Genomic DNA, 23,397 nt, shown 5'->3' with positions numbered 1-23,397 from the left:
GTACACCCTGCTTTTCTCCGGCAGTTCTGGGACTGATACAGAATCTGCTTCTGAAGCATAAGAGTTTTCAAGCAGTGACAACTAGGGTTGAGCGAAACGGGTCGGCCATTTTCAGAAGTCGTTGACTTTTGGCAAAGTCGGGTTTCATGAAACCCGAACCGACCCCTGTGTGGGGTCGGCCATGAGGTCGGCGATCTTCTGAATCTGGTATCGGAATTCCGATACCGAGTTCTGACATGTTTGCAATATCGGAAATCGGTATCGGAATCCATATTTAAGTGTAAAATAAAGAATTAAAATAAAAAATATTGCTATACTTACCCTCTGACGCGCCCTGGTACTAACCGGCAGCCTTCCTTCCTTAGAATCAGCGCGTGATGGACCTTAGATGACGTCGCGGCTTGTGATTGGTCGCGCGACCGCCCATGTGACCGCTCACGCGACCAATCACAAGCCGCGACATCACCGAAGGTCCTTCAAGCGCTGATTCTTAGGAAGGAAGGCTGCCGGAATGAAGCAGGGCGCGTCCGAGGGTGAGTATATACCTAATAGGAAGATACTCACCCTCGGACGTGCCCTGCTTCTTTCCGGCAGCCTTCCTTCCTAAGAATCAGCGCTTGAAGGACCTTTGGTGACGTCGCGGCTTGTGATTGGTCGCGTGAGCGGTCACATGGGCGGTAGCGCGACCAATCACAAGCCGCGACGTCATCTAAGGTCCTTCACGCGCTGATTCTAAGGAAGGAAGGCTGCCGGTTAGTACCAGGGCGCGTCCGAGGGTGAGTATAGCAATATTTTTTATTTTAATTCTTTATTTTACCGTCCGATTTCACTCGACCCGACTTTTGACAAAGTCGGGTTTCGTGAAACCCGACCCGATCCTATAAAAGTAAAAGTCGCTCAACCCTAGTGACAACTCCTCTTCCCCTACAGGATCCCACAGTCCGTTGGTAGCGGAGTCACTCGTCGCTGCATAAACGTTAGAGGCAGGGCCAAGATCTGCAGTCGCCCCCTTCACTGTGGTATTCCGACAATTATTTTTCCCCCTTTTTTAGCAGCCTCTGGTATAAAAGTTGATATAACTTATTTTATTCACCAAACAAATTTATTTGCCCAACAATACATTTCCCATAAAACCACTGCCTTTCATTTCCATCCATGGAACCCCACAAATGAAATGAAATAAAAAAAAAATAGCTATTACCCTGAACATGGATTTAGTAAAAAAAATAAATAGATAACACTCTCCTCTCCTACTGCGCAACTGTCCAAAGCACCCCTTTATTTGCAGATGTCATGTTCCAAGCCCTTTATGAAGTCCTAATGAAATTCCTTCATTTTTGCGACAATCCCCAAGCCCACCCCCACCCCCCAAGAAATGACCCCAACTATGATCGCCTTAACAAATTGAGAACACTAGTTTCCTCCTAAAATGTTCATCATTAAATTTCTATACCCTGGTGAAAATGTTGTAGTTTATGAGTCCTTGATGAGTTTCAAGGGCTATCTGTCATTCCGCCAATTCACCCCATCCAAGAGAGCCAAATACGGTGTCAAATGATCAGAAATGTGCGAGAACTTAACTGGGTGCACGTGCACCTTTCTAATATATGAAAGAAGGGACCACCAAATGAACCCACCAAACTGCGACTAGACAATTGCCATCCCAGGTAAACAAGGATACAACAAGGGTACCTCGTGTACACTGATAATTATTATACCAGTATCCCGCTATATAAATCCCTCAAGGCTGCAAATACAAGGGCCTGTGGGACATTCAGAAAAAAACTAGTATGTGTTCCACCGCAGTTGGTGTCCAGATGTTTGGAAAAAAAGGGCATCTGTCACTGTTCCACCTCTCAGAGTGTCTGGGATGCAGTTACTGACAGCTTGGCCATCCAATCTGGTATAGGAGCATGTTGAAGCTGTCAGTACTTTGATTTCAACAATGTTGTTGAAAAGTGCAAGTCAGTGGGTTACGAAAAAATAGCCCAATCTCTGATGATCCCCCAGAGCACCACACTATCAAATCCATTATCATCAAATGGAATGAACATGGCACCACAACAAATCTGCCAAGAGAGGGCCACCCACCAAAACTCTCAGCCCAGATAAGGAGTGCGTTAATCAGAGAGGCAGCACAGAGACAAAAGGTAACTCTGAAGGAGCTGCACAGTTCCCACACAAAGAATGGAGTATCTGTCCATACAACCACAATAATCGGTACACTCCACAGAGGTGGCCTTTATGGAAGAGTGGACAGAAAAAAAGTCTTTAATTATGCACAAAAATTGTAAGGCTCCTTTCGAGTTTGCCAAAAGACATGTGGGAGACTCCCCAAATGTACGGAGAAAGGTGCTGTGGTCATATAAGACCAAAATTGAACTTTTATATCTGGTGCCCAACCAACACATATCATCACCCCAAGAACACCATCCCCACAGTAAAACATGGTGGTGGCAGCGTCATGCTGTGGGGATAATTTTCCAGAAGCAGGGAGAGGGAAAATAGCCAGAGTCAAGGGGAAGATGGATGGTGCGAAATACAGGGTTATTCCTGAACAAAACCTGTATTAGTCTGTCAGTAATTTGAGTCTGGGACAGAGGTTCACCTTTCAACAAGACAATGACCAAAATCATACTGTTAAAGCAACACTTGAGTGGTTTAATGGGAAACATGTACCGTATTTTTCGGACTATAAGACACAATTTTTCCCCAAAATTTTTTGGGGGAAAATGGGGGTGCATCTTATAGACAGAATATACTTACAAATAGGGTGGCGCCCTACAGCGTTGGACCCAGCGACAGGTCGGGTGATTCTGTGGTGGTCCCGGTCTGATACTGCAGGGTGATGATCACACTCCCTTCCCAGGCTGGTGCGGCAGGCTCAGCGGTGCTCTATGGTACAGGGAGGCTCCACTGGCATTTTCCGAAAGCCCGGAGGCCCCCGCATATCCATTGCTGTGAAGCGGTAGCCTCCAGGAAAATGGCCGCCGGGGGCGGCGCATGCTCAGATTGAGATTTCGGGACGAGATCTCGTTGCTGAGATCGCAGTCTGAGCATGCACTGCCTCTGGTGGGCATTTTCCTGTAGGCCACTGCATCACAGCAATGGATGTACGGGGGCCTTCATGCTTTTTACAAAATGCCGGCGGAGCCCCCTGCACCACAGAACACCGCCGAACCAGCCTGGTATGAGATTTCCTGGAGACCAACGCTTCGCAGCAATGGATGTGCAGGAGCCTTCAAGTTTTCGCAAAATGCCGGTGCAGCCCCCACAACACAGAGCACCGCCGAACCTGCCACACCAGTCTGGGATGGGAGTCATATCACCAGACAACCGAACACCCCCTATGACCACGCTCCACCAGCGCTGCCAATCCCCCTTTGGTAAGCTGAATTTGGACTATAAGACAGACCCCATTTGACACATTATTTTTTTCACTATTTTCCTTCTGAAAATGTGGGGTGCGTCTTATGGTCCAGTGCGTCTTATAGTCCAAAAAATACAGTAAGTGTTTTGGAGTGTCCTAGTCAATGCCCAGATCTTAAACCAATTGAGAATCTGTGGTCAGACTTGAAGATTGCTGTTCACCAGAGGAAACCATCTAACGTGAATGAGCTGGAACAGTTTTGCCTTCAGGAATTGGCAAAAATCCTAGTGGTAAGATGTGCAAAGCTCATAGAGACTTATTCAAAACGGCTTGCATCTGTAATTGCTGCAAATGGTGGCTCTACAAAGTACTGACTTTAGTTTTCAGTTATTTTGTCCTATTTGTTGTGTACTTCACAATAAAAAAAAAATGTTCACAGTTGTAGGTATGTTATTTACATGAATGGATGTAAATTCTAAAAAAAAAAAAACTGTGAAATTGCAGATTGTGCAAAACACAAAAATTGCTAAGAGAGGTGAGTACTTTCGCAAGCCACGATAGGTCCCTAAAGAAACAGGTTTTGTAAATTTGTTGAAAAAATGATAAATTGTTGTTAAACTTTTAACCCCTCTAACAGCCTAACAAAATAAAATTACGTTTGAAAAATGATGCACATGCAAAGTAGATTTATGGGAAAAGTTGTTTATTAATAATTCTGCACAGCATAACTGATTTAAGGATATAAAGATTGAAAGTTCGAAAATTGCTAATTTTTTCTTCAATATTTTCACCAAAATTGCAATATTTTCACAGACAAAACATATCTACCTAAATTTACAACTAACATAAAGTACAAAGTGTCATGAAAAAAAAAAAATTACACAGCAATGTGATTCGTTAAAGCGTTCCAGAGTTATTACCACATGAAGTGATACCTGCCAGAATTAAAAAATTACAATAAGCTCCATCACTAAGGGGTTAGCATTTACGTTTTGAAAACCAAACAGTGTTTTCAAGAAGCAGTAACACTGAATGTATTAAGTACAATTAACCCCTATAAAGCTTAGACATATCCATAGGTCCCTGTGACCCGAGTCTATCTGACCTGGGGCATATGGATACGTTTCATCTTTAATGCCTCACTGCCATTTTAAAGCTGGGCACATGGAGTTGTCTTGGGGGGGCGACCCCCTGCAGCTACGATCACTGTGATTGTCTGTTAAATTCTGAACAGCCAATCGCAGCATTTCTGAGTGTTTCAGGCAATCAGATTGCCAGAAACACTGATGTCCAGCCTAAGATTGGTGCTGTAAGAACACCAAACATAGCCAGATACCTAGCAATGTCGGCATCACCAGGTCCAGCTCCGATTGGTGTGATCGATGTTGACATCTATCGCGCCAATCAGAATTCACAGATGCGCTGTGATCTGCTAGTGATCGCCCTGTACTTCCTCCTTTTCACTTTGGAGTTGTACAGGATGGTCACTCTGTTTGTCGGTGAGCTGTGCTGTGGTCTGTGGTCCCACAGAAGCATCTGTGATATCACAGATCCTGCTACTGGTGCCTCGTCGTTCCTGTTGAAGAAAGAAGTAAACAAGAAAGAAGTAAGACGAGTTCCTGTTGTCTTTTCTCTCCTTATCCACCCCAGTCCCCCTCTTCTCTCTTATTTCCCACCTTTCCACCCCCACACCCTCTGCCGCCAAGCACTAATAAGTACTTAATCGCTCATCAGTACTCGATCGTTTGATTTTTTTGGCAGTCTTTTCCTTTTTCGTGCAATTCAGTTGCGCAATTCACTGATCAACGTCTGTGCTCACTGGTTTCCAGAACTTTTTTTGTCCCTGTCCGCTTTTCTCCCCCCCCCTCCACTTTGCACCATCTCTGTGCGTGCATCCAGCAGCCACCGAGTATTGAATCAAATTGCTGATCCACACTTGTGCTCGCTGTTTTCCACAACTTTTTTTCCACTGACTCCCCCCCTTTGCACCACTCCATGTGTGCTTCCTGCAGCTGCCAAGCTACCGATCAGACGTACACTACTGATTAGCACCAGCACTCATTTTTGGCAAGGACTTTTTTTGGTCCCTGTCCATTTTTCTCCCTCCTCCACTTTGCACCACCTCCATGCATGCATCCAGCAGCCACTGAGTGTTGATTAGCGATTCAAATCGCTGATCCACACTTGGGCTCGCTATTTTCCACACCCTTTTTTTCCACTGATTTTTTTCTCCTCACCTTTGCACCACATCCTTGCATACATCCTACATACTGACCCCTGGCTACGGTTTTTTTTTTTTTCAAAAAAAGTTAAAAGTTTACATTAAGCACTTACACACAATTGAATAAAGTTTGGAATGCACACAAACATCACATACATAAAAGCACGCATGCGGAGGAGGCATACATTTTCCTTGCCTTTGACACTGACAATGAGGGACAGGATCCCACTTTTCTTTATTTTTCCTCCTCCTCCCCATCCTCTTCATCCTGTGATGCCAAACTGCCTGGTAGACGCCTCAAGACAGAAACTGAGCCACTCGTTTCTGACGCCGTATGGACCTCACTCCCGAAGATTACAAGCCACTGATACCTTACTTTGTGGTGCAATCAGGAATCAAATTTGACACCACTGGCCTCACAGAAATAGACATTTTCAAAGTCTTTTTCTGTGAGAATTTTGTGAGACATCTGCAGTCCCTAATCCATTTCAAGAGGAGACTCAAATTTTGGCAAAAGCTCCCTAGTAAGTGGGTCAGGTACGGAATTAATCTCTACAAACTGTTTGATAATACCTAAGGGTACACACAGGTGTTTATGAAGGAAAGGACACAAGGATTCAACCCCCTGAATGTCCCCCTGTCCTGGGAGTGAGTGGGAAAAGTGTATGGGATTTGGTGCACCCACTGCTGGATCAAGGTTATCATCTCTATGTAGATAACTTTTATTCCAGCATCCCACTGTTCAGGTCCCTCTCTGCGCGAGCTACTGCAGCCTGCAGTACTGTCCGTAAAAATCAGAGAGGCCTCCCTAAGATGCTAATTGGGCAACTGGTCAGAAAAGGTGAAAGCAGAGCCCATTATAGCAACAACATGCTGGTGTTCAAGTACAAGGACAAGAGGGATGTCCTTTTCTTGACCACCATACATGGTGACGGCAGCACCCCCAGCACTGTACAAGGTGCCTCTACACAGGTCTGCAAACTGGACTATGTACTTGGGTACAACAAGAACATAGTGGGGAGATGATCTCTCTGATCAAGTCCTACAGCCCTACAGTTCCCTGAGAAAGGCCAGACTGGTATGTCATACCTTCAGTTCCAGAAGGTAGTGATTAGGGTTGAGCGAAACGGGTCGGCCATTTTCAGAAGTCGCCGACTTTTGGCAAGGTCGGGTTTCATGAAACCTGACCCGACCCCTGTGTGGGGTCGGCCATGAGGTCGGCGATCTTCTGAATCTGGTATCGGAATTCCGATACCGAGTTCCGATATGTTTGCAATATCGGAAATCGGTATTGGAATCCATATTTAAGTGTAAAATAAAGAATTAAAATAAAAAATATCGCTATACTCACCCTCTGACGCGCCCTGGTACTAACCGGCAGCCTTCCTTCCTTAGAATCAGCACGTGAAGGGCCTTAGATGACATCGCGGCTTGTGATTGGTCACGCAACTGCCTATGTGACCGCTCGCGCGACCAATCACAAGCCGCGACATCACCGAAGGTCCTTCAAGCGCTGATTCTTAGGAAGGAAGGCTGCCGGAAAGAAGCAGGGCGCGTCCTAGGGTGAGTATATACCTAATAGGAATATACTCACCCTCGGACGCGCCCTGCTTCTTTCATTAAATGGATGATGGGGAGGAGGAAGAACTGCACATGATGATGTGGGGAGGGGGATTAAAGGGGGACTGCACATGATGATGTGGGGGACTGCGCATGATGATGTGGAGAGGGGGTTAAAGGAGGACAGCACATGATGTGGGGAGGGGGGTTAAAGGTGAGCTGCATATGATGATGTGGGGGGATTAAGAAGGACTGCACATGATGATGTGGACAGGGAGGTTAAAGAGAGACTGCACATGATAATGTGGGGGGTTAAAGTGGGACTGCACATGATGATTTGGGGGTTAAAGGTGAGCTGCACATGATGATGGGGATAAAGGGGGACTGCACATAATGATGGACAGGGAGGTTAAAGGGGGACTGCACATGATAATGTGGGGGGTTAAAGTGGGACTGCACATGATGATTTGGGGGGTTAAAGGGGACTGCACATTATGATGTGGGAGTTAAAGGGGGACTACACATGATGTGGGGAGGGGGGTTAAAGGGGGACTGGACATAATGATGTGGGGAGGGGGGTTAAAGGAGTACTGCACATGATGGGAGGGGGGTTAAAAGGGGACTGCACATGATGATGTGGGGAGGGGGTTAAAGGAGGACTGCACATGATATGGAGAGGGGGGTTAAAGGGGGACTGCACATGATGATGTGGGGGGTTAAAGGGGGACTGAACATAATGATGTGGGGAGGGGTGTTAAAGGGGGACTGCACATGATGCTGGGAGGGGGGTTAAAAGGGGACTGCAGATGATGATGTGGGGGTTAAAGGAGGACTGAACATGATAATGTGGGGGGGTTAAAGGGTGGACTGCACATGATGATGTGTGGGGTTAAAGGGAGACTGAACATGATTATGTGGAGATGGGGGTTAAAGGGAGACTGCACATGATGATGTGGGGGGTTTAAAAGGGGACTGAACATGATGTGGGGAGGGGTTTAAAGGGGGACTGCACATCATGATGTTTGGGGTTAAAGGGGGACTGAACATGATTATGTGGGAAGGGGGGTTAAAGGGAGACTGCACATGGTGTGGGGGATTAAAGGGGAACTGCACATGATGATATGGGGGGGATAAAGGGGGACTGCACATGATGATGTGGGGGTGGTTAAAGGGGAACTGCACATGATGATGTGAGGGTGGTTAAAGGGGACTGCACATGATGATGTGGGGAGGGGGGTTAAGGAACTGCAAAGGATGACATGGGGTAAAGGGGACTGCACATGATGAAGTGTGGGAGGGGAACAGCAAATGATGAAGTGGGGGAAGGGACGAGAGACTGCAAATGATGCAATTGAATTGAAGGTGGGCGGTAGGGAGAGCAAATGATGATCTGGGGAGAGAGCAAATAATAATGAATTTTGAGGGTGGGAGAGTAAAGTCCACGGCACATAGCAGAGTGAAAACATGATGATGAAAGTGCTTGCTGAAGAAATCACACATGAAGCAATCCAATGAAGAGAGCAAAAAAAGCAACAACACTTCGTTCTTTTGTGGCATGTAAAAATTAGTCCTTAACTACAAAAAGTTTTTCGTAGACATGGTTTTACATGCAGGACAAGTGCAGATAAATGTAGAATATTCTTTTCTCTTAAAGGGAACCTGTCACCCCGTTTTTTCAGTATGAGATAAAAATACTGTTAAATAGGGCCTGAGCTGTGCGTTACAATAGTGTATTTTGTGTACCCTGATTCCCCACCTATGCTGCTGAAAAACCTTACCAAAGTTGCCCTTTTCGCTTGTCAATCAGGCTGGTCTGGTCAGATGGGCGTGGTGACATCGCTATTTCTTCCCTCAGACCTTGCATATCTTTCCGTTGGTGGCGTAGTGGTTTGCACATGCTCAACTGCTGAATCCACTGCGCAGATGAAGAAAAAGAGCGCGATCGGCGCTATTCCCCTGGTTATCGGTGGGAGCGGCCATCTTCATGAGGCTGCGCGAGCGCAGATGCGCAGTTCGCATCTCAGATTCAGAAAAATGGCCGCCACGATCTCCATCTGCGCACGCGCGGCATCCCGTGGCCATTTTCCTGAAGCCCCAGGCAGCAGAGCACTCCATCTGCGCATGCGCAGGAAGGCTCCGGCTGTCACTGCGCTAGACTGAAGAGCAATGAATACTCACCGCTCTCTGCGATGAACAGTCCAAGCATGCAGAGAGCACAGAATATTCCGGCAGCTGCCCTTCGGCTTGAAAGCAGTGCATGATATCCCTGCCATGTGCTGCTTACAAGCATAAAGCAGCTGCTGGTATCAGAACAAGATGCTTCGAGGGAGCCCTGGGAAGGTAAGTGTAATGGTTTGTTTTTTTAATCTTTACTGATGGGGCCATGCATACCAGGATAAGGATAAGGAAAGGGTGGGACCAATCATATCAGGAAAAGGATGGGGCCATGCATACCAGGACTGGGATGGGGGCCAACCATAACAGGTAAAGGATGGAGCCCTGCATACCAGGTTAGGGATGGGCCATACATACTTGGACGAGATGGCGACCCTGCATACCAGGATAGGGATCAGGGCGATCATTCCTGCCAGGATAAAGATGAGGTGGACCATTCCTACCAGGATAGGGATGAGGATCCATACATACTAGGACGAGATGGGGCCCTGCATACCAGGATAGGGATGGGGCCATGCATACTAGGACGAGATGGGGACCCTGCATACCAGTATAGGGATGAGGGCAATCCTTCCTGCCAGGATAGGGACAAGGAGGCCATGCATACCAGGCCAGGGATGAGGAGGCATGCATACCATGATGGGGATGAGGGCCAAGCATACCAGGATAGGGATGAGGGTGCCATGTATACCAGGATAGGGATGAGGGGCCATGTGTATCAGGATGGGGATGAGGGGACCATATTTACTAGGATAGGGGATACTAAGCACAGAATTGATTACATTTTTTATTCAGCTTTTTCCCCTAATTTCCTCCTCTAAAACCTAGGTGTGTCTTACAGTATGAAAAATACAGTGTATATATTGCAAAACCCATTTAAATGGATAATGCCAAGTAATCCCCTATCCCGACCCCCATGATCCCGAGAACCGACACTCTAAAGAAGAGGTCGATCATGCGCACTGCGGCGGCATTCACACATGGCTCTTCAAATAATGCCTTTAAGAGGAGTGTTGAAGGGAACGACAAAATATAGCAAAATCCACTGATCGGGTGTGGGTAGTGTGTCATAGTACGTGGGCTGGTGGGGTTTGTGTGGCACTGGTGCTTTTCTGTCCCAGTCCGGCCCTGAGGGGGGGTACACAAGGACACCACTTATCACCTGTCCAGACAAAACTGGTCTGAGTATAAAACAAGCTTCAGACTGTACCGCAAATCTATGGAGTACTAAATTCATTTCTGAATGACACAATTTATGTATGCCAACACCTGACGTACATTACAAAACTCACGTATGGCAACCTGACAAACTCTACACTACTCATGTATGCCAACCTGACACACGCTACAGAACTCATGAATGCCAACCTGAGGAACTCTATAGTACTAACGCATGCTAACCTGACAAACACTGCAGAACTAACTCATGTATACCAACCTGACGGACTCTACAATAATCACATATACCAACCTGATGACTCTACACAACTTACGTATGCCAATACATTATAAAATTCACATACCAGAAAACAGTAGATCAGTTAAAAAATGGGGTCACTTGTGGGGCATTTCCACTGTTTAGGCACACCAGGGGCTCGGCAAATGCGACATGATGCCTGCAGACCATTCCATCAAAGTCTGCATTCCAAAACCCCACTGCTTCCCTTCCGTACCACTACTTGCTCTCAAACAGTAATTTTCTCCCATATATGGGGTATCTGTGTACTAAGGAGAATTTGCACAACACATTTTGAGGTCCATTTCCCCATTTAACCTTGTGAAAATACATTTTTTGGGCTAAAATAGCATTTTTGTGGAAAAAAATGATTTGTTTTTATTTTCACACCTCAAGGTTATAATTTTCTGTAACGCACCTGAAGGTTCAAGGTGCTCACCACACATCTAGGTAAATTCCTTGAACGGTGTAATTTCCAAATTGAGGTCACTTGTGGGGGGTTTCTACTGTTTAGGTACATCAGGGGCTCTGCAAATGCGACATGATAACCGCAGACAATTCCATCAAAGTCTGCATTCCAAAACGTCACTCCTTCACTTCTGAGTCCCGACGTGCACCTAAACAGTAGTTTTCTCCCACATATGGGGTATCCATGTACTCAGGAAAATTTGCACAACACATTTTGGGTCCATTTTCTCCTGATAACTTTGTTAAAATATTTTTTTGGAGTAAAATAACATTTTAGTGGAAAAAATTTGATTTTTAAAAAATTTTCTTTTATTTTCACAACTCAACGTTATAATTTTCTGTGAAGCACCTGAAGGTTCAAGATGCTCAACATATATCTAGATAAATTGCTTGGGGAGTCTAGTTTCCAAAATGGGGTCACTTGTGAGCGTCCGATCTCAATTCCAGACAATTTTGTGTTGAAAAAGTCAAACTGTGCTCCTTCCCTTCCAAGCTCTGCCTTGTGCCTAAATAGTGGTTTTGCTCCATATGTGGGGTATCAGCATGTTCAGGAGAAATTGCATTAGAAATTTTGGAGTTCATTTTTGTGTAGTCTAAAGTTAATTTTTAGTGAAAAAAGGTGTATGCAAATTGCCTCTTCAGAAAAGAAGAGGACTTGAACTCTGTAGTGCCACCTGTTGGAAGTAGCGATCCTACAAGTCACAATCAACCATTTATCGAGTCTTGCAATATGACTTAGGATAAAAAAAGGTAAATGTTTATTTTTTCCTTTCACATTCCATTAATTCCTGTGAAGCACCTGAAGGAATAATAAACTTCTTGAATGTTGTTTTGAGCACCTGGAGGGGTACAGGTTTAAGAATGGTGTCATTTTGGGTATTTTCTATCATTTAGACCCCTCAAAGTCACTTCAAATATGAGGTGGTCCCTAAAAAAATGGATTTGTAAATGTTGCTGTACAAATGAGAAATCGCTGGTCAATTTTTAACCCTTAACTTCTTAACAAAAAAATTGTTTCAAAAATTGTGCTGAAGTAAAGTAGACATGTGGAAAATGTTATTTATTAACTATTTTGTATGACATATCTCTCTGATTTAAGGGCATGAAAATTGAAAATTTGAAAATTGCTACATTTTTTGACATAAAGTGACTGGTCAAATTTGTAAAAATTGGCCTGGTCATTAACATGCAAACCACATTGGGGGTAAAGGGATTAACAGTTGCCAACCACTGAACTCCAAAACAAAATTTAATTGTAAAAAAGACATGTTTTCTACAAGGGACTTATTTTTGACTGTATGGTAGCCAAATGGTAGTTTGAAATAAAAATGAAAATCCCCTCATTATTTTGCTACCAAGATGAAAGACTTTCATGGAACATTCTTCCCACAATTATTTACCTTTCTTACAGGATTACAGGATTTTTTTTCAAAAGCTTTCAAACCAGATACAGAACCAGATATCACTAGATGGGCAAATTTATTGATGTATCAGCGGACGAAAGGAACAAGTGTTTATGGGTTCCCACTAGTACTAATTTCCACTTAAAATTAAAATTATTCAAGGAGATAATAGGAAACTTTTTTATATATGTTTTTGATATTTAAAATATATTTTTACGCTTACATAAGCATTTCTCTCATCAATTTAAAGACAGGACAGTCAATTCTAAGGTCTTATTTGCACGTGTCAGTATTTTGCATCACTATTTGCAAGTCAAAATGAGATTTTGTGACTACAGAGAAAATATACAGATTTCCACATTGACTTTGGGAGATTCTGACTGGCACTTAACTCTTCCTTCTCACATTCACTAGTGGATATATACTGTCATTATATAATTCCTCACCATACATTTGTGGCCCACACTCACGTAAAGTAATTAACACATGTGCCTTTTTTTACTTTTCATCTTTAATGAACCTTTCCTAAGATGTGTGGCATGAGTTGACCATCTTTGAAAAGAAAAAACATGATTTGAATATCGTTAAAAATATTTTTAGCCTGCTAATTATGTTTCTCAGAATTGTTTGCAAAGAACTGGTAATAAATATTTTATTTGGATAAGGTAAAATAAAGAAAAATCTTACACTTGGGGTAAGATATAATTGTAATGTTATTTCCAGTGTAGAAGATCGTATTTTTATTAACTCACCAGTTAGCAGAGTGAAATGGCAAGGACTTGTAAGAGTTAAAAATGCCGGAGTCATGTATTTGGCTTTTACTCCATCATTATTCATAATATCCATATTGGGGGTATCAACATCTTGGTCATAGTCCCAACGGAATCCATCAAAAGAGATTAGCAAAAGCTTATGGGAGACCTTCTTTCTTGGTTGTAAAGGGATTGAGGAGCACAGTGCAAGAAAAGTTAGGATCACTGCACAGAAAGTCAGCATCTTCATGAAAGCTGAGAAAGACTAATCATGGAGGCAAGTTACAACAATCTTCATACGTTTATAATGTTGGGAGAACAAAGTTTATCCTGATATCTTATCAAAGAATATCTTTACAATGCACAGGGATCAATAATAAGCTATCATCCACAGTTCACAAGTTGCCCTTATCAAATTACTACTATCAAAGAACATTACAGAAGAAAGTCGTTAACATTACAGAAGAAAGTCGTAGATATGATTTTACACTTTAATATGGATAGAATTAAAATACTAATTAATCACTTTCTCTATTAAACTCATAGGTTGGAATAATAAAAAATGATTAACGCTTCAAGGGCTTGACCGTTATACTTTTGTTTGTTTTTGGTATTACTGCAGTAATACAGATATGATTTTGCTTACACAAGCTCATTGTATTCATATAGGGTTTTATACAGAGTAGGATGTTATGAATTAAAGGTGTATTCTCAGGTTGTCACTTGAGCAGCTCACCGTTTTGCAGGGTTTTTTCATTTTCTGGTTTCGGCACAGCAGTCAATTCTCCTTGAGTGGCAGTTCTCATCAGTAGCCGAGCTGTAGCATTAGCAGAACTAGCACTGAGCTTTATAATTCTTCTGTAGCTCATTCAACTACAAATGGATTGTTCTGGAATGTAATACTGATATCACTATATCTACCTACAAATAGAGATAACAGTGCATTTGAACAAGTACATAGCCCAGGAAAGATAGAGGCTTGATTAGAATTACTGCTCTGAAAGCAGCTGATGGTGGAACTAACGATTTTGCACGATTTGTAACAGCAGCTTGTCAGGAGCTGAGATGGAAAAGGAGGTAAGTGCGCAGCTAGAAATCAATGGACTGGGGAGAGGTGGTTGGGATGTTAGGAGGTAAAGGTATATTTCCATCTCCAAGATCCCACCCTAATAAGTAGTAGGTATAATTATAATAATAATATTAGAAAGTGCCTCCAATAAGAAATGTAATATAATTCTGCTGATAAACTGTCACTTACCTCATGTGCAGGCCATTGCAGTAGCTTAGGTATGCATGGTTACAACCACTAGCAACTAACTAACTGTCACTATATGAGTGGTCGGAACCATGGATACCTAAGCTACTGCAATGCCCTACACGTGAGGTAAGTGACTTAGGTTATCAGGAGAACTATACTTCATTTGTAATTGGAGGTATTTGCTAATATTCTTATAACACCTACCACATATTGAGGTAGGATCTTGGAGGTGGGAATACCCCTTTAACACCTCTCTTGAAATGTAACTACTGCACAAACTTGGCCAGGCTCTGGTGGCAAAGCTCAATGGAAACAAGCTTTATACTGAGACGTGGCAGACACCTATTGCATTTAGGGAAAGGAGGGACCAAAAAATTTGTTTTCATCATTTAATGTGCCAACCTCCGCTGACAGCCTAGGGTCATCGCCTGATTCTCTCTATGCTGGCCCCTATAAAACAATTGTTTACCTAAGCACCTTATCCCCCTTCCTCCCTTTCTTTTGGGCAGTAATACTATTATTAACTAATATTTTCTCCACAAATAATGGTGGATTACTGTCCAAACTCAATTTAAATTTACTATCTTTTTCCTTCCTTCCTTCCCCCTAAACCCATTTAGGGTTGGACAGGGTTAGAAGGGTCAGTCGACAGTGAACGGGGGCGGCATTTCGCAGGTGTAGGGTGCCAACCTCCGCAGGCAGGTAGGAACAGTCTAGCCTAGTGACAGGTACAGGCACTTCCTGGTATTTCTTTCTTGCTTTAATGGTGGTAGTGGTCTCTTTTAACCCCTTTCTGACCTCGGACGGTATAGTACGTCCGAGGTCAGATCCCCTGCTTTGATATGGGCTCCGGCGGTGAGCCCACATCAAAGCTGCAACATGTCAGCTGTTTTGAACAGCTGACATGTGCTCGCAATAGCGGCAAGTGGAATCGCGATCCACCCGCCGCTATTAACTAGTTAAATTCCGCTGTCAAACGCTTACAGCAGCATTTAACTACCGCTTACGCGGCTGGAAATGCACTCATCGCTGACCCCCGTCACATGATCAGGGGTCAGCGATGCATCAGGATAGTAACCATAGAGGTCATTGAGACCTCTATGGTTACTGATGCAGGCTTGCTGTGAGCGCCACCCTGTAGTCGGCACTCATAGCAAGCCTGTAATTAAGCTACATAGGAGCGATCTGATGATTGCTGCTATGTAGCAGAGCCGATCAGGCTATGCCAGCTTCTAGCCTCCCATGGAGGCTATTGAAGCAAGGCAAAAGTTAAAAAAAAATGTTTAAAAAAATATGAAATAAATAAAAAAAATATTAAAAGTTTAAACCACCACCCTTTTGCCCCATTCAAAATAAAACAATAAAAATAGAATCAAATATACACATATTTGATATCGCTGCGTTCAGAATCGCCCGATCTATCAATAAAAAAAGAATTAACCTGATCGCTAAACGTTGTAGTGAGAAAAAAAATCAAAACGCCAAAATTACTTTTTTTTGGTCGCCATGACATTGCATTAAAATGCAATAACGGGCGATCAAAAGAACGTATCTGCACCAAAATGGTATCATTAAAAACATCCGCTCGGCACACAAAAGATAAGCCCTCATCCGACCCGAAGTCACGAAAAATGGAGACGCTACTGGTATCGGAAAATGGCGCCTGTTTTTTAAGCAAAGTTTGGATTTTTTTTTCACCACTTAGATAAAAAATAACCTAGACATGTTTGGTGTTTATGAACTTGTAATTACCTAGAGAATCATAATATCAGGTCAGTTTTAGCATTTAGTGAACCTAGCAAAAAAGCGAAACAAAAAACACGCAAGGGATTGCACTTTTTTTGCAATTTCACCGCACTCAGAATTTTTTTCCCATTTTCTAGTACACGTATATCTGCAAAAATAAATTCAAAAAGGATTGCCAGTAAAAGATACACCTTTGTACTGATCTTTTAATTGTTTATTTGCTTATTAAAATTACTGTATTATGAGAAAACTTTAAAAATTATTGTTTACTGAAAAAAAAATTCCTATAAAGTGCTGTAGATTCTATTCAATTCCATTAGATAGCTGGCTATGCTGCTGCTTCTGAGTGAGAGGTTCCAGAAGCAAAATAATTTTTTTTTTTAAATTTGCTTCTATATTGAACAAAAATCTAAACGCAACACTTGATTTTTCTCCCATTTTTCATGAGCTGAACTCAAAGATTTAAGACGAATATTGTTCACAAATGTGTTTAACTCTGTGTTAGTGGTTAGAGATGAGCGAATTTGTTTGGGTCCCTGATTATTCGGCAAGTTATAGCGCTTACCGAATAAGCTACACAGGGAAACCGGATACCTGGAGCGTGCCGGGTGATCAGCTGTTTGGTGCTGCAGCTGTATGTGTCACGGCTGTGTGACACATGATAAGACGTGAGCACTACTGAGAAAGGTGCACAGGTAGGTTCCCACACCATACGTACATAGATAAGAAACCGGCACTCAACTTAAGTATATGAAGCACTTAAATGTATTCGTAGTACCAGCAAGACGTTTCTGTCAAAGGAGACCTTCATCAGTTACTACAATAATAGAAAATAAACAAAATAGAAGCAATAGTTACCATAGTCCAAACACATAATATACAAAAACTACAAAAAGAGAACCAAACAAAGTATATACAAAAAAGTAGAAAATGGTCATAATGCAAGCAGAGTAACAATATCCATACATGCAGATGGAGCCACAGGGTATCTAACTGGAGAAGATAGATAGATGGAGTACTGGAGAAAAATTCATACCGTACTGGCGTAGTAGATAGAAATTTGTGAAGGTAAGTGATAAATCCGTTACCACGTAGTCTGATTACTCAGAGTTAAATGGCCATCTAGTCGGATAGAGGGAGATCCATACTTTTAGGCAAAGTGTCCAGGAGAAGACGCGGAGTCCACCGCTTGTCTTTGTGGATAGCATGCTCCAGTACTCCACCTATCTATCTTCTCCTACTTGATACCCTGTTGTTCCGTCTGCATGTATGGATATGGTTACTCTGCTTCCATTATGACCATTTTCTACTTTTTTGTATATACTTTGGTTCTCTTTTTGCATTTTTTGTATATTATGTTTGGACTATGGTAACTATTGCTTCTATTTTGTTTATTTTCTATTATTGTAGTAACTGATGAAGGTCTCCTTTGACCGAAATGCTTCGTTGGTATTACGAATAAATTTAAGTGCATTATATACTTAAGTTGAGTGCTGGGTTCTTCTTATCTATACGGCTGTGTGACAGGCACAATACATGCATGGAGAGCCCAACACACAGGTTTTCCATGCTTGTGTTGTGACTGTCACACAGCCGTGACACACACAGCTGCGGAGCCGAACATCTGATTATCGGGAGCACTCCAGGTATCCGGGTTCCCGCTGTAGCTTATTCAGTAAATGCTATACTTTGCCGAATAAGCAGGGACCCAAAGAAATTCGCTCATTTCTATTAGTAATCACTTCTCCTTTGCCGAGATATCCATCCACGTCACAGGTGTGGCATATTCAGATGCTTATTAGACAGCATGATTATTGCACAGGTGTGCCTTAGGCTGACCACAATAAAAGGCCACTCTAAAATGTGCAGCTTTACAGTATTGTTGGGTCCGGCATGGGAAGATGGGGTAGAAAACCATCATTTGCCTCATGCAGAGCAACACATATGTCGATCAGGTTATTGATTGTGGCCTGTGGAATTTTGGTTCAATCCTGTTCAATGGCTGTGTGAAGTTGCTGGATATTGGCAGGAACAGGAAACCCTGTTGTATATGCCGATCCAAAGCATCCCAAACATGCTCAAAGAGTGACATGTTCAATGAGTATGCTGGCCATGCAAAAACATTGCATAAGCCATTAAAGATGAGTGGACCACCATTCTAGAGACCACAATCAACAACCTGATCAACTCTATGCGAAGCAGATGTGTTGCGCTGCGTGAGGCAAATGGCGGTCACACCAGATACTGACTGGTTTTCTGCCCTCCCCCGGACTCCTCAATTTTCAGTTATAATTTACTGAAAATCAACTATTGAAAATAAGACATTGTTTTAGAATTGTGATTCAACAGAAAAATTTAAAACAAACTAATGAAAATGGTCTGGACAAAAATGAAGGTACCCATAGAAAAGATTAAAAATAATTTGACCAGAGGGACTTGTTAAACTAAAGGTATATCTTGTAATTAGCATCACAGGTATCTACAAACTTGCAATCAGCCAGTCTGCCTATTAAGAGGATGAAAAATAGTCATTGTGCTCTTTGGTATCATGGTGGGTATCAAAATAAACATAGACCAAAAAAAGGTAAGGACCGCATTGTCTCAGGAGATTAGAAAGAAAATTGTATACAAACATGTTAAAGATTAAGACCATATTTAAATAACTTGATTTTCCTCTTACTACAGTTGCAAATGTTATTCAGAAGTTTAAGGTCTGAGGGACTGTAGCCAACCTCCTTGGACAGGGCTGCAAGAGCAAATTTGATGATAAGTTGAAGTGACGGATAATAAAAATGGTAACCCAAGAGCCCAAAATAACTTCCAAAAATATTAGAGGTGAACTCCAAGATCAAGGTAAATCAGTGTCAGGTCACACCACGCATTGTTGTTTTGGCCAAAGTGGACTTCATGGAAGACTACTGAGGAAAAAACAACTGTTGAGAGCGAATCATAGAAAAGCGAGACTGGAACTTGACAAAATGCATATTAACAAGCCGGAGAATGTCCATAAGACAAATGAGACTAAACTGTAACTTTATGGCAAGTCACATCAGCTCTACATTCGCAGAAATGAAGCATTCAAATAAAAGAGCATTTTATCTACTGTGAAACATGACGGAGGCTCAGTTATGTTTTGGGGCTGCCTTGCTGCATGGTACATTTAAGGGTAAGTTCACACAGGGCGTTTTTGCTGCCTTTTTTTCTGCAGCAAAACCTAACATAGTAACATAGTAACATAGTTAGTAAGGCCGAAAAAAGACATTTGTCCATCCAGTTCAGCCTATATTCCATCATAATAAATACCCAGATCTACGTCCTTCTACAGAATCTAATAATTGTATGATACAATATTGTTCTGCTCCAGGAAGACATCCAGGCCTCTCTTGAACCCCTCGACTGAGTTCGCCATCACCACCTCCTCAGGCAAGCAATTCCAGATTCTCACTGCCCTAACAGTAAAGAATCCTCTTCTATGTTGGTGGAAAAACCTTCTCTCCTCCAGACGCAAAGAATGCCCCCTTGTGCCCGTCACCTTCCTTGGTATAAACAGATCCTCAGCGAGATATTTGTATTGTCCCCTTATATACTTATACATGGTTATTAGATCGCCCCTCAGTCGTCTTTTTTCTAGACTAAATAATCCTAATTTCGCTAATCTATCTGGGTATTGTAGTTCTCCCATCCCCTTTATTAATTTTGTTGCCCTCCTTTGTACTCTCTCTAGTTCCATTATATCCTTCCTGAGCACCGGTGCCCAAAACTGGACACAGTACTCCATGTGCGGTCTAACTAGGGATTTGTACAGAGGCAGTATAATGCTCTCATCATGTGTATCCAGACCTCTTTTAATGCACCCCATGATCCTGTTTGCCTTGGCAGCTGCTGCCTGGCACTGGCTGCTCCAGGTAAGTTTATCATTAACTAGGATCCCCAAGTCCTTCTCCCTGTCAGATTTACCCAGTGGTTTCCCGTTCAGTGTGTAATGGTGATATTGATTCCCTCTTCCCATGTGTATAACCTTACATTTATCATTGTTAAACCTCATCTGCCACCTTTCAGCCCAAGTTTCCAACTTATCCAGATCCATCTGTAGCAGAATACTATCTTCTCTTGTATTAACTGCTTTACATAGTTTTGTATCATCTGCAAATATCGATATTTTACTGTGTAAACCTTCAACCAGATCATTAATGAATATGTTGAAGAGAACAGGTCCCAATACTGACCCCTGCGGTACCCCACTGGTCACAGCGACCCAGTTAGAGACTATACCATTTATAACCACCCTCTGCTTTCTATCACTAAGCCAGTTACTAACCCATTTACACACATGTTCCCCCAGACCAAGCATTCTCATTTTGTGTACCAACCTCTTGTGCGGCACGGTATCAAACGCTTTGGAAAAATCGAGATATACCACGTCCAATGACTCACCGTGGTCCAGTCTATAGCTTACCTCTTCATAAAAACTGATTAGATTGGTTTGACAGGAGCGATTTCTCATAAACCCATGCTGATATGGAGTTAAACAGTTATTCTCATTGAGATAATCCAGAATAACATCCCTCAGAAACCCTTCAAATATTTTACCAACAATAGAGGTTAGACTTACTGGCCTATAATTTCCAGGTTCACTTTTAGAGCCCTTTTTGAATATTGGCACCACATTTGCTATGCGCCAGTCCTGCGGAACAGACCCTGTCGCTATAGAGTCACTAAAAATAAGAAATAATGGTTTATCTATTACATTACTTAGTTCTCTTAGTACTCGTGGGTGTATGCCATCCGGACCCGGAGATTTATCTATTTTAATCTTATTTAGCCGGTTTCGCACCTCTTCTTGGGTTAGATTGGTGACCCTTAATATAGGGTTTTCATTGTTTCTTGGGATTTCACCTAGCATTTCATTTTCCACCGTGAATACCGTGGAGAAGAAGGTGTTTAATATGTTAGCTTTTTCCTCGTCATCTACAACCATTCTTTCCTCACTATTTTTTAAGGGGCCTACATTTTCAGTTTTTATTCTTTTACTATTGATATAGTTGAAGAACAGTTTGGGATTAGTTTTACTCTCCTTAGCAATGTGCTTCTCTGTTTCCTTTTTGGCAGCTTTAATTAGTTTTTTAGATAAAGTATTTTTCTCCCTATAGTTTTTTAGAGCTTCAATGGTGCCATCCTGCTTTAGTAGTGCAAATGCTTTCTTTTTACTGTTAATTGCCTGTCTTACTTCTTTGTTTAGCCACATTGGGTTTTTCCTATTTCTAGTCCTTTTATTCCCACAAGGTATAAACCGCTTACACTGCCTATTTAGGATGTTCTTAAACATTTCCCATTTATTATCTGTATTCTCATTTCTGAGGATATTGTCCCAGTCTACCAGATTAAGGGCATCTCTAAGCTGTTCAAACTTTGCCTTCCTAAAGTTCAATGTTTTTGTGACTCCCTGACAAGTCCCCCTAGTGAAAGACAGGTGAAACTGCACAATATTGTGGTCGCTATTTCCTAAATGCCCAACCACTTGCAGATTTGTTATTCTGTCAGGTCTATTAGATAGTATTAGGTCTAAAAGTGCTGCTCCTCTGGTTGGATTCTGCACCAATTGTGAAAGATAATTTTTCTTGGTTATTAGCAGAAACCTGTTGCCTTTATGGGTTTCACAGGTTTCTGTTTCCCAGCTAATATCCGGGTAGTTAAAGTCCCCCATAACCAGGACCTCATTATGGGTTGCAGCTTCATCTATCTGCTTTAGAAGTAGACTTTCCATGGTTTCTGTTATATTTGGGGGTTTGTAACAGACCCCAATGAGAATTTTGTTACCATTTTTCCCTCGAAAAAAGCTGCCCCAAAAACGCAGGTTTAGGTGCGTTTTTTGCCACGTTTTTGGTGCATTTTTTCATGCTTTTTTTTTCTCTTTGTGCATGCCAATAAAGTTGAGTGCACACAGAGAAAAAAAGTACTTCCTGTAGATAGATAGAATGAATAGATAGATAGATAGATAGATAGATAGATAGATAGATAGATAGCTAGATAGATTGATTGATTGATTGATTGATTGATTGATTGATAGAATAGATAGACTGATAGATAGAATAAATAGATTGATAGAATAGATTGATGAATAGATAGATTGATAGATAGATTGATAGATAGAATAAATAGATAGAATAGATTGATGAATAGATAGATTGATAGATAGATTGATTGATAGAATAGATAGAATAAATAGATAGATTGATAGAATAGATAGATACTTTACCTGCAGTATCCTCTTCCCTGGCATTTTCCCACGGTGCAGAGCTTACCTCCGGTCAGGCTGTGAGGGAGCGCAGGCTCGGTGATGTCACCGCTAGTTACTGAGCCTGCGCCCACTCCGTCTCATTCATTCCCCAGTAGCTTACAGCCGGGAACGGTCACATTAGCAGCGGTCCCGGTTATAAGCTTTATCTCCCCAGATTCTGCGTGGGACACTCGTTATATTGGACAACGACGGATCAGGGAGTATACTTTTGCTTTTTTATTTTATTTTTATTACAGAAGATCGAGGGCTTCACTTTGGAATGGCAGAACAATAAAATGGTAAAACTGTGTGTATTGTTTTATTTCATTAAAATACTTTTTTCTGCATGTGTGTGTGTTTATTTAACTCTTTAATTACTATAGGATTAGTAATGGAGAGGTGTCTTATTGACACCTCTCCATTACTAAGTCGGCTTAATGTCACCTTACAATAGCAAGGTGACATTAACCCCTCATTACCCAGCTTGCCACTGCTACAGGGCAAGTGGGAAGAGCCGGGCAAAGCGCCAGAATTGGGGCATCTAATAGATGCGCATTTTCAGGGCAGCTGTGGGCTACTGTTTTTAGATTGGGGGGCCTATATCAATGGCCCCTTACCAGCCTGAGAACACCAGCCCCCAGCTGTGAGCTTTAGGAAGGCTGGTTGTCAAAAATGGGGGGGACCCATGCCTTTTTTAAATTATTTATTTAA

At 42.3% G+C, this 23,397-nt stretch overlaps 1 protein-coding gene across 1 annotated transcript in view; it reads right to left on the bottom strand.

Moving 5' to 3' along the window:
• ENPP7 (ectonucleotide pyrophosphatase/phosphodiesterase 7) overlaps positions 1 to 13,683 on the bottom strand; it is a 75,779-nt gene extending 62,096 nt beyond the window's left edge. Inside the window, exon 1 of the mRNA XM_069752438.1 lies at positions 13,406 to 13,683. Coding sequence (XP_069608539.1) covers positions 13,406 to 13,655 — 250 coding nt within the window. The 5' untranslated portion in view covers positions 13,656 to 13,683. The remainder of the gene's footprint in view (positions 1 to 13,405) is intronic.
• Between the last annotated feature and the right edge of the window lie 9,714 nt (positions 13,684 to 23,397).

Source organism: Ranitomeya imitator, chromosome 2 (genome assembly GCF_032444005.1).
Source record: "Ranitomeya imitator isolate aRanImi1 chromosome 2, aRanImi1.pri, whole genome shotgun sequence".
Classification (NCBI taxonomy): domain Eukaryota; kingdom Metazoa; phylum Chordata; class Amphibia; order Anura; family Dendrobatidae; genus Ranitomeya; species Ranitomeya imitator.
This window is presented reverse-complemented; position numbering and strand designations above follow the sequence as displayed.